The sequence below is a fragment of the Procambarus clarkii genome, chromosome 15 (assembly GCF_040958095.1).
Source record: "Procambarus clarkii isolate CNS0578487 chromosome 15, FALCON_Pclarkii_2.0, whole genome shotgun sequence".
Classification (NCBI taxonomy): domain Eukaryota; kingdom Metazoa; phylum Arthropoda; class Malacostraca; order Decapoda; family Cambaridae; genus Procambarus; species Procambarus clarkii.
Genome location: NC_091164.1, coordinates 3,971,516 through 3,984,989, shown reverse-complemented (window position 1 = coordinate 3,984,989; position 13,474 = coordinate 3,971,516). Strand labels below are relative to the sequence as shown.

General features: G+C 41.5%; 3 protein-coding genes across 16 annotated transcripts in view; 2 read left to right on the top strand and 1 right to left on the bottom strand.

The window, feature by feature from the left end:
• Nucleotides 1–95: 95 nt before the first annotated feature.
• On the bottom strand, nt 96–835 carry LOC123759142 (salivary glue protein Sgs-3-like). Its single transcript, XM_045744013.1, has 2 exons — nt 824–835; nt 96–605 (listed from the first exon to the last, which is right to left on the bottom strand). The coding sequence occupies exons 1-2, from the start codon at nt 833–835 to the stop codon at nt 96–98; spliced, it is 522 nt and encodes a 173-aa protein (XP_045599969.1).
• On the top strand, nt 96–7,087 carry LOC123759055 (carbohydrate sulfotransferase 11). 8 transcript variants are annotated; one of them, XM_069324897.1, is made up of 6 exons: nt 479–519; nt 892–927; nt 2,884–3,157; nt 3,887–4,410; nt 5,566–5,803; nt 5,957–7,087. In XM_069324897.1, the coding sequence occupies exons 3-6, from the start codon at nt 3,071–3,073 to the stop codon at nt 6,146–6,148; spliced, it is 1,041 nt and encodes a 346-aa protein (XP_069180998.1). In that variant the 5' UTR covers nt 479–519; nt 892–927; nt 2,884–3,070; the 3' UTR covers nt 6,149–7,087. The 8 variants fall into 8 exon arrangements, with proteins under 8 accessions (XP_045599793.1, XP_069180998.1, XP_069180995.1 ...); XM_069324894.1 differs by having other exon boundaries at nt 3,884–4,410; XM_069324895.1 differs by having other exon boundaries at nt 505–519; nt 2,914–3,157; nt 3,884–4,410.
• A 1,182-nt stretch (nt 7,088–8,269) lies between these two features.
• The window catches only part of LOC123759052 (E3 ubiquitin-protein ligase RNF123), a 51,551-nt gene continuing 46,346 nt past the window's right edge, over nt 8,270–13,474 (top strand). For 2 of the 7 annotated variants that reach the window (XM_045743830.2, XM_069324890.1), the window contains exons 1-2: nt 8,554–8,691; nt 10,948–11,184. The gene's annotated coding sequence lies outside the window, so the exon portion shown is untranslated. Of the gene's footprint in view, nt 8,692–10,947; nt 11,185–11,958; nt 11,981–13,474 lie in introns of those variants that run through there. The other 5 variants (XM_045743828.2, XM_069324892.1, XM_045743829.2 and 2 more) reach the window with 5 other exon arrangements.

Sequence of the window (13,474 nt, the reverse complement as noted above, 5' to 3'; positions counted from 1 at the left end):
AATGATTACATGATTTGACATAAGCATTTTGATAAGATATATCAGGAACCTTATCAAGTTCCAAGACTTTGCAAACATACCCGAGTGTAGATGTGTTATGAAGGTGCAGTTGTGGGGGCACCGTGCTTGGTAGGTGTAGTTGTGGGGGCACTGTGCTTGGCAGGTGTAGTTGTGGGGGCACCGTGCTTGGTAGGTGTAGTTGTGGGGGCACCGTGCTTGGTAGGTGTAGTTGTGGGGGCACCGTGCTTGGTAGGTGTAGTTGTGGGGGCACTGTGCTTGGTAGGTGTAGTTGTGGGGGCACCGTGCTTGGTAGGTGTAGTTGTGGGGGCACCGTGCTTGGTAGGTGTAGTTGTGGGGGCACTGTGCTTGGTAGGTGTAGTTGTGGGGGCACTGTGCTTGGTAGGTGTAGTTGTGGGGGCACTGTGCTTGGTAGGTGTAGTTGTGGGGGCACTGTGCTTGGTAGGTGTAGTTGTGGGGGCACCGTGCTTGGTAGGTGTAGTTGTGGGGGCACCGTGCTTGGTAGGTGTAGTTGTGGGGGCACTGTGCTTGGTAGGTGTAGTTGTGGGGGCACTGTGCTTGGTAGGTGTAGTTGTGGGGGCACTGTGCTTGGCAGGAAAAGTAGGTCAACACTTTCTTGGTGCCACTTTGCAACTTTGGCTTTCTCTAGACGAATCTTAGTGAAGAAAATATTGAAGGTGATGATGCGTAATATTGCTTGAAGAGATTACGTGATGGCTTTATGTCTGTAAAGCCATCACGTAATCTGTCTGTACTTTCTTAATACTGTTTAGTTATCCCACGCGGAGATAGCGTGCTTAATCACTTTCGCTTTCATGTCGATTTTTGTTACTTCGAGATGTAGCGAACCTGAATAATGGATTTTTTTTGCAGTTATGTATAGTGTGAAGCTGTCAAAGACTTCATATGGTAAGTTGTCTTCCTCTTACGAATAATTATCAGTTGAGAAATCATGTCTGAAGTGCGAATCATCACAGGCGGCATGATTTTGCAACTGAGCTTCTTGAATTGCAATTGCTATCTTGTTTCGTTAAAGACTCTTATAACTAGGCTCTGTAAAATCCAGGTTCTGCAGTAGCAATTTCCTGTGGCATCATTTCGTCGGTAACTAGATTCCATCGAGCTGATTTCAAAGCAGTTGAACCTTTAATAGCGAGAATAGTGCAGGTCGTGTTAATCCAAAATAAGCCATATGATAGCTATGGTTAGAGGAAACAATGGTTAGATTCTCTGTGCTAGACTACCTATCCCTGGGGACCTGAGACTGCTAGGCCATCTGTCCCTAGGTCTTAAAACTGCCAGATCACCTATCCCCTAGACACCTAGACTACCAGACTACATGTCCCTAGCCCCTGAGATTGCTATACCGGCTATTCCTAGACCATGGGACAGTCAGATCACTTGTCCCTAGAAAATTAGACAGCCATACCACCTGTCCCTAGACCATTAGACAGCAAGTCCACCTGTCCCTAGGCCGGGAGCCTGTCAGACTCAACAGTAATTGGTCGCTTGTCTGGCTATAATTGTGTTGACGATCCCTTGACAACACCCCTGAAAACCTGGAGGTAGCCTTGGATCCTGGGAGCCTCCACACGTGTAGCCTGATAGCCTCTCTCACGATGGAGAGGTAAAAATAGTCTAAGAAAAATACATCTCAAAGGGATAGAGTAGCTCTCTCTCTTTGAGATGTATTTTTACTTGTCTCAATAAACATACTTAAACTTGAACTTTCTCAAGTATGCAGCTAGCAGGAGCCTTACCTCTAAACCTAGTGTTTGATATGTAATATTCAAGTAAATATAATTAAAATATTACTAATCAATATTTGGATTAATAAGTAGAGGAGGTTTTTACAAATGATAATTTGTCAAGTCCCTTAAGTCCCTCATTGTGCCGTCGTTGAGTTTATATAATTGAAATTATTAGAAAACAAGATTTTACACGGTTCTTGAATGGTCTTCACAACCCCAAAACTTTTAATTTGTTTTCAACAACTTCAGACTAAAGTTCAAAACCTCGTAGTACTCTTTATATTTGCATTCCTAATTTGCGTGAATGAGTTTAGTAAGATTTGGGTAGTCTATGCCACGTGAGGTTTGATAAGATTGGTTTAGGTTATGGCAGTTTAGGTTAGGTAAGATTTGGTTAGGGTTGGCAGTTTAGGTTAGGCTATGATAGGTAACGTATACCTGTTGTATATCTGTCGTATACTTGTCGTATATCTGTCGATAATTGTGAGGATCAATGTCCCCGCGACCCGATCTCTTGTTGGTGTTCTGGACATCCACAAGAGGTCATTTGTTTGTGACTTCATTTAGATTGCTTCTTGGGATTTTCTATGATATAACTGTACTTGCCATATTTTCCCATTTTTAGGTGCCTTAAGCTGTAATCATCTAAGCAAACATGATGTTTAGGGCAAGGTTTGTGAGGCTTTCTAAGCCGTATTCTATTTTCGTAAGTTGGTCTTTAAACTGCTGAGGATTTGCATCTGGTGATTTATATACAAGGTCAGTCACCATATTTAGAATTTATATTTCGATGATCAGCATTTCCATCATATCGTTTGTGTGTGTTTAGCAGCTCTGAGCAAATGAGTGTTAGGCAAGATTTGGTTAGGCTATGGCTAGTTTAGTTAAGATTTGGTTAGGTTAGGTAATGTGCATTTCGACTCCCTCTTCCAATCGTTAACAATATTACATGAGCTTTGTAGTAAGGGATTCATTTTCTTATTTTTATGTTGTATCTGAGGACAATGGTAAAACTTTTGTGGGGGGTCTATAGACGCAAACATTGTTGTTATTGAACGGGGGGACGATATCGCCGCTTTTGTAGAAGATTAAGAGGACATTGGGTCTGTTGTAGGACCTGAAGATGACATCACTGCTGTTGTAGGACCTGAGGATGACATCGCTGCTGCTGTAGGACCTGAGGACAACGCTAGCGCCTTCGTTGAAGAGGCTGATGACATCAGCCGTGTTGTTGGACCTGAGGACGACGTCACAGCTGTTGTAGGGCTTGAATCCGTTCTACGTACTCTGGAAAAGTTAAAATGTTGAGGAGATCACTGCTGACCATTATGCTGGGCTCCTTCGCCATTTTTTATTGGACCTTCCTCGCCCTCATCGTTGACACTCAGGTGAGTCTGGAATTGTGAAAAAAATATCTGCGGTCAGTTGTTGTCAGTTCACAGTCTGTCTGTCTGTCTGTCTGTCTGTCTGTCTATCTGCTCAAAGTTGGGGACAGATGCTTAGGGCAAGCCTCACCAAATTTTGCAGGGTGATTGGTCTTTACGTCTCTACTTTGGGATGGTCATAGGCGGTTCGGGATCGTCCTCCATGCTTCCCCTTTGTGTGGAATGGCAAATGGTACTATTTTCCGATCTTGCTAAATACCAGACTTTATCCCAGTACCCATCAGGCATATTATTTTTATTATGATGAAATTCTAGTCTGCCTTATGTAGTATATTTATTGATGAAGACGGTGTATTTTGATGACTATATGGGATACCCGGCTGTGCTCGGGTATCCCCCTGTGTCCAGGGCTCACCCACTCACAGTTACAGGTGTGGAGGGTATGGAAGGTGCTGAACACGAGGTGATGATGTGAACCTGTTGATGACCACATCAAGAAGTTGGACGCATACAGATATACTGATGCGCTCTCTCTCTCTCTCACATCACCCCAACATTTCTTATAAAGAGGAATAGCTCTTCAGTCTTGTACTTCAGTGACGCTTATCATTTAATAGTTTTAAGCTATTTAGATTAAGAGCCTCGCAGATAGCTTAAATACATAGACAACAGCATTTGTCTATTATTGTCCACAAAAAGCTATTTATAAATCATTCTCCACATTTCCAGCAGGAGCCGCTGCAGACGCAGGCCATCTTCCTCGCTGTCAGCGAAGCCCAGGAGAGCCTGCAGGCGGGAATGAGTTCGAATACGAAGGAAGAGGAAGCGCCTTCAGCTTTACCAGATAATGTAAATGAGGTGGCTAATATCATGTCCGAGAGGCGGAAGGAGCTTCAAAAGCAGTGTGCAGAGACTCTGACCCCCGAGGAGGAAGCCCTACCAATTAACAGCAAAGAATTTCTCATCAACGATGAATATAAGCTAGTATGGTGCAACATCTTCAAGGCGGCTTCGTCGACGTGGATGTACAACTTCATTATTATGGCTGGGAATTCCGACAAGTACTATCAGAAATCCATGAAGACTTCCCCCGTGGAGGTGACGAGGGAGTTTTATCCACGACCTTCTCTGGAGGACTTAGAACGCTCCGTTACACACCTTAACTACACTTCCTTCGTCATCGTCCGAGAACCCTTTCAGCGACTCTTGTCCGCATACCGGGACAAGATGGAGTCTCCCAAACAGCCCTACTACGAGTAAGAATTATTTCTACAACGTTTCCTCCCGTGTCCTGTTTATCTGATGCTGGCGTTATCATTTACCCCCACACAGCCCTTAAAGTTACGGTGACCAAACCACAACTCAGAAAATGGAGAAGTGACGACGTTTCGGTTCGGTTCCGTTCTTAACCACTATCAAGTCGTGTGATAATGTCATTATCGAGACAGACAGACAGACATTCTTACTTACAGATGTATATTGGATAGTATAGGATAGGATGTCTGTCTGTCTGTTTGTTCGAGCCTGGAGCCACACGATTGGGGCTAGCCTCATTAAACTTTACAGGATTAATGATGTTATCAGGAGTGTCACGGAGAGGGGGGGCGGTCAGGGAAGTCACATAGCCTCAATACTCCTCCACAAAGTCTGCGAATGTGAAATGCTCTGCCCTGAGTCCATAGACTTTGTCATTAGTTTAAATAATAGTGAATTCAGATACAGAATGCATTACACACTGAAATCAGAATAGCGTGATGTACCAAATGAACAAATCCACAAGGGCCGTGACGAGGATTCGAACCTACGTCCGAGAGCATCCCAGACGCTGCCTTAATCGACTGAGCTACGACATGGTAAAAGAATTGCAACCAGAAATTCTAATGAATTTATTTGGATCCTGCAGCCTCTCCGAGACAGACCAGGATTTTACACAATTCCCCCATGCACTCGAGCTATGTCAATAGGCCGTTCTACCTCTTCGCCCTTACTTCATTACACACTGAAATCACAATAGCGTGATGTATCAAATGAACAAATCCACAAGGGCCGTAGATTACCTAAAGTACCTAAATATAGGTACTAGAGTACCTAAATATAAAGCGCTGTCTATTATTACTTCAATTTACTGCAAAAAAATAATAATACTAATGCTTCAACCAGTATATCATTAGAACTTGTTTTGTTATGATAAACTTTATCTTTAGCGTGTATAATATATATTTGCCACCACATTGTTGTCGATTGAGCCTAACTCGTCGCATAACGTCATGTGAACTATCCAAATAAATAATAAATAAAGCATAAGCAAAATAGTGAACACGCACCATAAAAATATAAATGGTTAATTAAAATACATTGATGGATGCAAGGAATGAAATGTCGTCCATCACTAGTAACCGCTTATACTGCAGATCCCTCAGGTGCGCCATCGTAGCCAACTTCAGCAGTGACGCGCACGAAAATAGGGGCCGCTGCACCCCTACATTCAGCGAGTTTGTAGACTACCTGCTGGAGGAGGCATCGCTCGGCAGGCCTCCTAATGAACACTGGGCGCCATACTACAGTTTCTGCTCCCCGTGCCGGGTCAACTTCGATTATATTCTCCACTTCGAAACTCTGCCCCGTGATGAGGCTTTCCTCTTGCAAGCGGTAAGTGCGGGTCTTCTAAAGATGAAAACTTTAGGGCAAATTCATATCTCAATTTGATTATTATTCTTTCATATTTCATATTAATGTTTTATAAAATGTTTGAATTACAAGGACGGAAAAGCATCTGCCTCACCTACTGTATTGCTCCGGCAGGTGGAAGGACTTTCTAGAGTGGTGAGCCCCCATAACCTTCACAGCTCCAACACCAACTACGAGACCATCAACAGAGACTACTTCAGCCAGCTCACCAGCGCCCAGATACAAGGGCTTCTCGCCATCTACCAACACGACTTCACCATTTTCGGATACAGTGTGCAGAAATACCTCGAGTTTGCTCAGTCGTAGCCTAGCAAATTATATTTCATAGACCACATCACACGTTATAATTTATTCCATGTACTTGAGGTAATTATGAGGAGGAAACCCTTAATCGGTATGAGTATATTCCACTTGGGATATGAGTACATGCTGTAAACTGAAATATGAGGATGGAATGAAGCACGATGCCTTAATCACTTTGGATTATCGGGGATCGAATGCCAACCTTGTAAGAGACAACGTTCGCTGTTCCGACTAGTCTAAGTGGATGTGTCCGTATACAATGCAACTTGTGTTTGTTTTACAGACACTTATATGGTAGTTCAGATGTCCAAATATATCCAAAATTATTGTATGAAGGAACATGGAGAGACGTGTATATATACAGAACGTTGTTACATTTATTTGTGTATTTTTCAGTATGCGCGTGTTTAACGGTGCATGTGTTATGTATGATAGTGTGGGTGTGTTTAAGGGTGTATGTGTGATGCATGATACACAGCCCCTCTGTTTAAGTCCCTTAACATGCTAAACATACACTCCCTCCACACATTCTCATGTGCTATTTACATGTGCAAAGCCTTGTTCCTAAATGCTAATCTTGATCTGAAACATTTCCTTGATAGTTGTAACAGAACCCATGAGCACCACACCAAAAATTAATATATCTTTAATATCCTCAGAGTCAAACTCAATCTGTGCAAATACTCTGAGCAAATAAAAGGACCCAGTCTTTGAAACTCACTCCCTGATGAGTTATAAAATCGTCCAACCTTATTCAGAAGTAAACCCAAAAGTAGCTAATTTCATCCTCATAGTTTCCTACCCTGTGCTTCAAACTCACACTGCAACTTGTACTACCCACTTCCCTAATATTAGTACTTGAGGCACAAATCTTTACCAGTGTAATCACCTCTGTCAATTTATGTTGTAGTTAAAATAAATAAATAAATAAATAAGGCGGGATGGAGATAGGTTGATATTGACCCAGGCCAATCACTACCAAATTAATAACATTCCATTACAGCAGATTGACAAAGAAAAGGACCTTGGAGTCAAAATCCACCACTCACTGAAAGTTGCACAATAGGTAAGAGCAGCAGTCAAAAACGCTTACTAAACCCTTGGAATAATCAAGCGTACCTTAAAGGAAGGTAGTAATTCAATTGTATAAATCTCTGGTGTTCCCTCATTCGTATTACTGTATCCAAGCATGGAGACCCCATCTTCAGAAGGACACAGCTGCTCCGGAGAAAGTGCAACACCGGGCAACAAAAATCATTCCATAGCTAAGTTATCTCTCGTATCAGGAACGGTTGAGGGCCACAGGGCTAACAACACTGCAAACCAGGCATGACAGGGTAGATCTCATTGAAACTTTTAAAATACTGAACAGTTTATTTATTTATATACATATATATATACAAGAAGGTACATTGGGTTTATGAGAGTATATAGCATTGATGTTTTTACATTCTTGTAAAGCCACTAATGCGCACACGTTTCGGGCAGGTCCTTAATCTAACGGATAATTTGGAGGACACTGCATTGTTGACCAAACCACACACTAGAAATTGAAGAGACGACGACGTTTCGGTCCGCGTTATTTTTTTTTTCAGCCACGTTATTGTGACTCTTTATTTGCAACAGAATACTGTATTCACCCGGAAAATTTCTTCAAAATGTCAAACATAACACAAAGAGCAACGGTTTCGAGCTGAACAAGCTACATTATAGGAATGAGAACAGGAGATGATTTTTCGCCCACAGGGTTATAAGCCCATCGAACCGTTATACCCGCCGAAGCCGTAAATGTAAAGACTGTTAAATTTCAAAATCAAACTCGAAAAGATTATCAAAGCAAATTGAAGGATGGGGGCTCCGACAAGCCGCCCGCTTCCTGTCTTCGTCGAGGCTACTAGTGTTAGTGGTCCTCAAGTACACACAGGTAATATTGGTGTCTGCCCTGTTGGATGGACGGAGGGAGTGGGGGCGGGGGGGCCTAGCGGCTGACGGGACGCAACGTTTGCTCCAGGTTGCGTAACACAACCGAACGTCCGCCCCGCCCCCCCCCCCCCCCTCGTTCGTACGGACGAACACGTCACGTCCGTACCAAGACTGAACGTGGCGTGTTCTGTTTCCCCCAGTCACTGTTGCACCAGGGGGTGTTGAAGACCACTATAGTCAGCGCTGAGGCCACTTAGGCAGAGTTAAAGACCAATATAGTCTGCTCTGAAGGTCACTGTAGTCTGCGTTGAAGACCACTACAGTCAGCATTGGAGACAGCTAGAATCAATTTTAAAAAATGTCGGAAATTCTTGTAAAAAAGTGTCGACAATTGCTGCAACGAACATGGAAGTGTTAAAGTTAGTGTTGCACCATCGTGGGGTTAGCGGGCCATGCATCCTTGCTGCCAGGGAACCCTGGTGAGTGCATTGTATTTGTGTGTCCGTATATTAGGAAACTTCTGTGGCTTATATATGTATATATAGGTCCCGGTGGTGTGTCTTATACAGCAATTGACTTGAGTCACTTAACCCAACGGAATTAAACCCTGACTAATCGATCAGGTATGTATTTGTGTGACATTATTTAATCGTAGTTGCAATGTTTGTGTACTCTCCTGTTGACTCCCTAGTGACTGTGTGTTTGCTGTCAATAAGCTCCAACTAATGGTCTCCGCCTCTCACCCACTGATCTGCTAATGTGACTTGTCATTAACCGCGTTGGTAAAGTCATATAATTACATCAGAATCCATATACTGAATTTCCCTTCACCACCACTGCTTTCCTTATTTAATGGTTTCCATCTTCAACTACCCTCACACTGAAGCAATTTTCATTGCTATAGTTCATTGTCATTGTTAAGTCAGTGTTATAGTCTGTGTTTCACTATTTGTTATGCTCTTTAGATTTCCTATAGTATAACACTTGAACGTGTTGGGCTACAACAGTCTATACTTTATACATTCAATCCATAGTAGGTATAGGTTCCATCACATTTGTTGGATGGGTTGTCTGATTAAGCCATATAGATCCCCTACACTGTCCCAAATATAATCACTGTGTATCCATTGTTTCGTGTTCTATTTTGTGAGAATAATGAGCATTTTTCCTATATTGTACATGACTTCCCACATAGTCGGTAGCAGGAAACATGTTAGGCTCATCGATCGAGGCCGGTCCTCCTAGGCCAACCTTCCAAAGTTGGGAAGCAACCCACAGCAGTTGGCTAACTCCCGGGTACCTATTTACCGCTAGGTGAACAGAAGCGTCGGGTGAAAGGAAGCGTTCTCAACCATCGCCCTATATAGTCGTAATGGCTTGGAGCTTTCCCCTGATAGTTCCCTTCCTTTCATCCATCCCCGTCCCGGCCATGGATCGAATCCGGAATCCTCGGCTGTGGGCGAGGACGTAGATATTCGATACACGAACGCCTAAAATATTTCCACCAGTTGCAAAAAACAGTCCTATGACTACCTTTCCACATCTGCCCACCGGTTAAGGGGCTCAGGATTAACATTATCAATTAAAATTATTATTAATTATACGTCACTAGCTCTCAACACATGTAAGTTGCTTAATTTAGACAATGTACTTGTGGTGGGTCTCGAGCCCATTGTTGGTGAAACAATATACGTTAAATTTTGTAACTAGCTCATCAAGACTGTAACTTGCTTAGCTAAATGAATTGTGGGGTTCAGTCCCTGAGCCCATTATGTGCCTCTGTAACCCTTTTCACCACCGCCCACAAGAATGAATAAATAAATAAAATAAATAAATAATAAAAGTACATGTAAAGGTCCCGGTAGTATAATCGTGTTCGTTCTCAACCCACAATCGAGAATTCCGGCTTCGAATCCCGGGCGGGACAGAAAGGGTTGAGCACATTTTCTTTCGCCTAATGCCTCTGTTCATCTAGCAGTAAGTATAGGTACCCAGGAGTTAGTCAGCCTGTTGTGGGTTTGCATCCTGGGCGGAGTCAGTAATTCGACCTTGGGGAGTGGGGTAACTTTGGTATAAGTCTACCGTGTATGAATACACTCTGGCTTCCTGTCCCCCGAGATAATGAATTATTATTACAATTATAAATATTTTTATTTAGGGAAAAGTACATACAGACATATTAAGTTACAAGCAGAATGTTCGATTTCTAGATAGAGCTAGTATATACTATGCCTAGAGCCACTAATACGCACACTGTTTCAGGCAAGATGTGGGAAAAAACTTAAAACTAAGACTTAAGATTAATTGAGATTAAATGCATGATTTGAACTGAAGGATGGATATGGGGTGCATAATAAAATAACTAAACTATGACTCGTCAATATACGCAAAGAATAAAACAAATAATAATATGGAGTCATGCAAGAAAAAAACATGGATGACAAATTACAGAATTCATGCAAATGGATTAAAACACGGCAGAATACCAATGTACTAAGCTTCAGCCATGGTCAAGTGGGCTATAAGTCAAATACATAGATTGTATTAAGTTAGTATTTAACTTATGCGTTGTGAACACGACGGCTCTTTGTTTGGATGATGGGCTATAGTGCAGAGGTAAAGACCTTGGCATTCATAGGTTTGTATTTGGCGCCATGTTTGAGGTTAATACGGGTCGCTAGATGGCATGCTAAGGGAAAAATAAATCCTCTGTCCGATTCACATAAATAACTTTTTTATGTATTGATGGCTGGATCCCAGTACGCTGTAGACTGGGTACTATAGTAGAAAATATTAATGTATTAATATCTGATGGTAGATTCATTTGTTATATGTTAAGTAAAAGTGAAAACGCCTCATTCGAACCTTCACTATCGAAGACTAAGTTGCGACTGAGGCATCGGGACGCTCCAGATGACAGAGAATCAAAACAATCCATCGGAGAGTTATCAGAGGACCTTGACGAGTAAATTGACTCTTTCATCGAATGATGCAAGTCCCAAGGCTGGTGCTGACGGAAGCTAGACAGGTGTAGCCTGCTGGACATGGCGTGAAAGCAGAAGGAAAAGGCTAGAGACTGGCTGGTGAGGAGGAGGAGAGTTTCACGTAAGATTCAGGTACAAACTCCCCCCCCCAATACTCACACATTACTTACATATGTGCCTTTTTCGGTAACTAGTTCACTTTTGTATCATCAGCTGGTCTTATTATCGGATTACGTTTATTTGATTTGATTTATCTGATTGGGATTATTTGATATTATGGTTTGTTGCCTACCTTGATATTTTTTGGGTGCCTTCTCTGGAATTATGTAAACGTAATCTGAGATATTCATGTTACAAGGACAAAAATATAGAGCAGAATCAAATTAGACATTTGTTAAACAAAGCGGGCTACATTCAAATTTGTGTTATTTTGACTTTTTGAATGTTATTTGTATATTGCAAAGTGGCTTTTTCCTTGGCCAGTGTTACAATATGGCTAGGCACTCACCTTGTTTTTTTTTATATATTTTTTTTTTTTGCTGACTGTGCATTAATCAAGTTGTGGAGCCCGCTGTGGAGCTCTGTTGGCCGAGCCCACTGTGGAGCTCTGTTGGCCAAGCCCACTGTGGAGCTCTGTTGGCCAAGCCCGCTGTGGAGCTCTGTTGGCCGAGCCCGCTGTGGAGCTCTGTTGGCTAAGCTGACATATCTACTACAATATGATTGGTTCATCACTTCTTGTAGGAACCTAGTTAATTTTTTTTTTTTTTTAGAATTCCACTTTTGTTCCTGCAGTATTTCTAATGCTTACTGGGAGAATATTGAACAGCTATAAACCTCTGATGTTCATACAGAGCTCTCTGATTGTGTCTATGGCACTGCTACTCCTCGATGGTTCTATTCTGCATTTCCTTCTGTGTCTTTTGTACCAGTAAGTTGATATTCTACTGTGCAGATTTAAAATCTGTTTTTCCAGTATCTTTCATGTATATATTATTTGATATCTCTCTTGACGCCTATCCAGAGAGTGCATTTTGAGAACTTTGAGATGGTTCCAATAATTTAGATGCTTTGTGTCTATATGTGTTGTACATATTCTCTGTATTCCCTCTATTTCAGAAATCTCTCCTGCTTTAACAGGGAAAGTGAGTGTCGAGCAGTACTCAAGATGGTTTGGCACCAGTGATTTAAATAGTATTAACATTGCGGTGGGATCCCTGGATTTGAATGTTCTTATAATCCATCCTATCATTTTCCTGACTGATGCTATATTTGCTTCATTATGTTTACTAAATTTCAGGTCATCATACATCATAATTTGCAGATAATTTAAATAATGTTTTCATTCTATGAGTTGGTATGATATTTTTCTTCTATCCTATATCTGTTTAAGTTCCTCATTTCCACCATACCTAAGTACTGTACCTTGAACGCATCACTGTTAAACAATTATCACCATGTTATTTTCTATTGCCCAATTCTTCTACAGAGGTATTTTTCGTGCTGATTTTTGTAGCTTCAAAGGATGACACAAAGCTGTGACTCGTATTTTTGTCTACATCTGATATGAGGATGAGAAAATGCAGTGATAACTCAGAAAATATTTAAAGTACCTGTACAAACATTTTAGGTCTTGCTTGTGATATCTGGAGCATTTACGATTGGGAGTGTGGTGAAGGGTCAGAATGTTAACACACTGGGTGCACACCTTAATAGCCGACTGCGCAAGAAAATTTTTTTTAAAATTTGTTTTACTTCTAAGATTGTTAAAATGTGTTCCCCCGGTCACGGGAAAAATGAAAAAGTGCTTATTCATGCAATGTGCATCCTCATTTGTTGCACACATCATTTAACCAACAGGAGTTGCCACAAATTTATTCTTTTTACATTATTTATAATTACTGTACTGTAATATACTGTATTTCATCACATTTTTTCACTTCAATATACAGTATTGTTACTTGGTGTTCTATTATAATAAAACGCATGAAATCAATACATATTGTACATAAATATGCATGTCTTAATTATGTACACAAAAATATTTTCTTTCACAGTAAGATTAATATTTTTGTCAAGATGGTGGCTGTTTACTATCACCTCTGGAAAGCATCTGGTTACCCCCCCTTAAAATTAACATTGGGGACTTTCAAAACATTTTTTTAGTGAGCTTCATGCTCTCCTTTGGTGCGAGGCATTTTGTTCCCTTACCCGGAGAGGGTTCTGGGAGTTCTTTTACTTCCTGAGCCTGGCCTGAGGCCAGGCTCGATTTGGGATAAGATCTGGACTCCTTATATTTTCTCCCAGGACTTCCTTGGTCCTGGAAGTTGGTTTATTCATCTCCAGCTGACTTCTTCTTTTCGGGCAAAGAATGAGTCAGTTGGCTTTTGGATGGGTATGTTGGTTCTTGATGCTTGGTTGATTC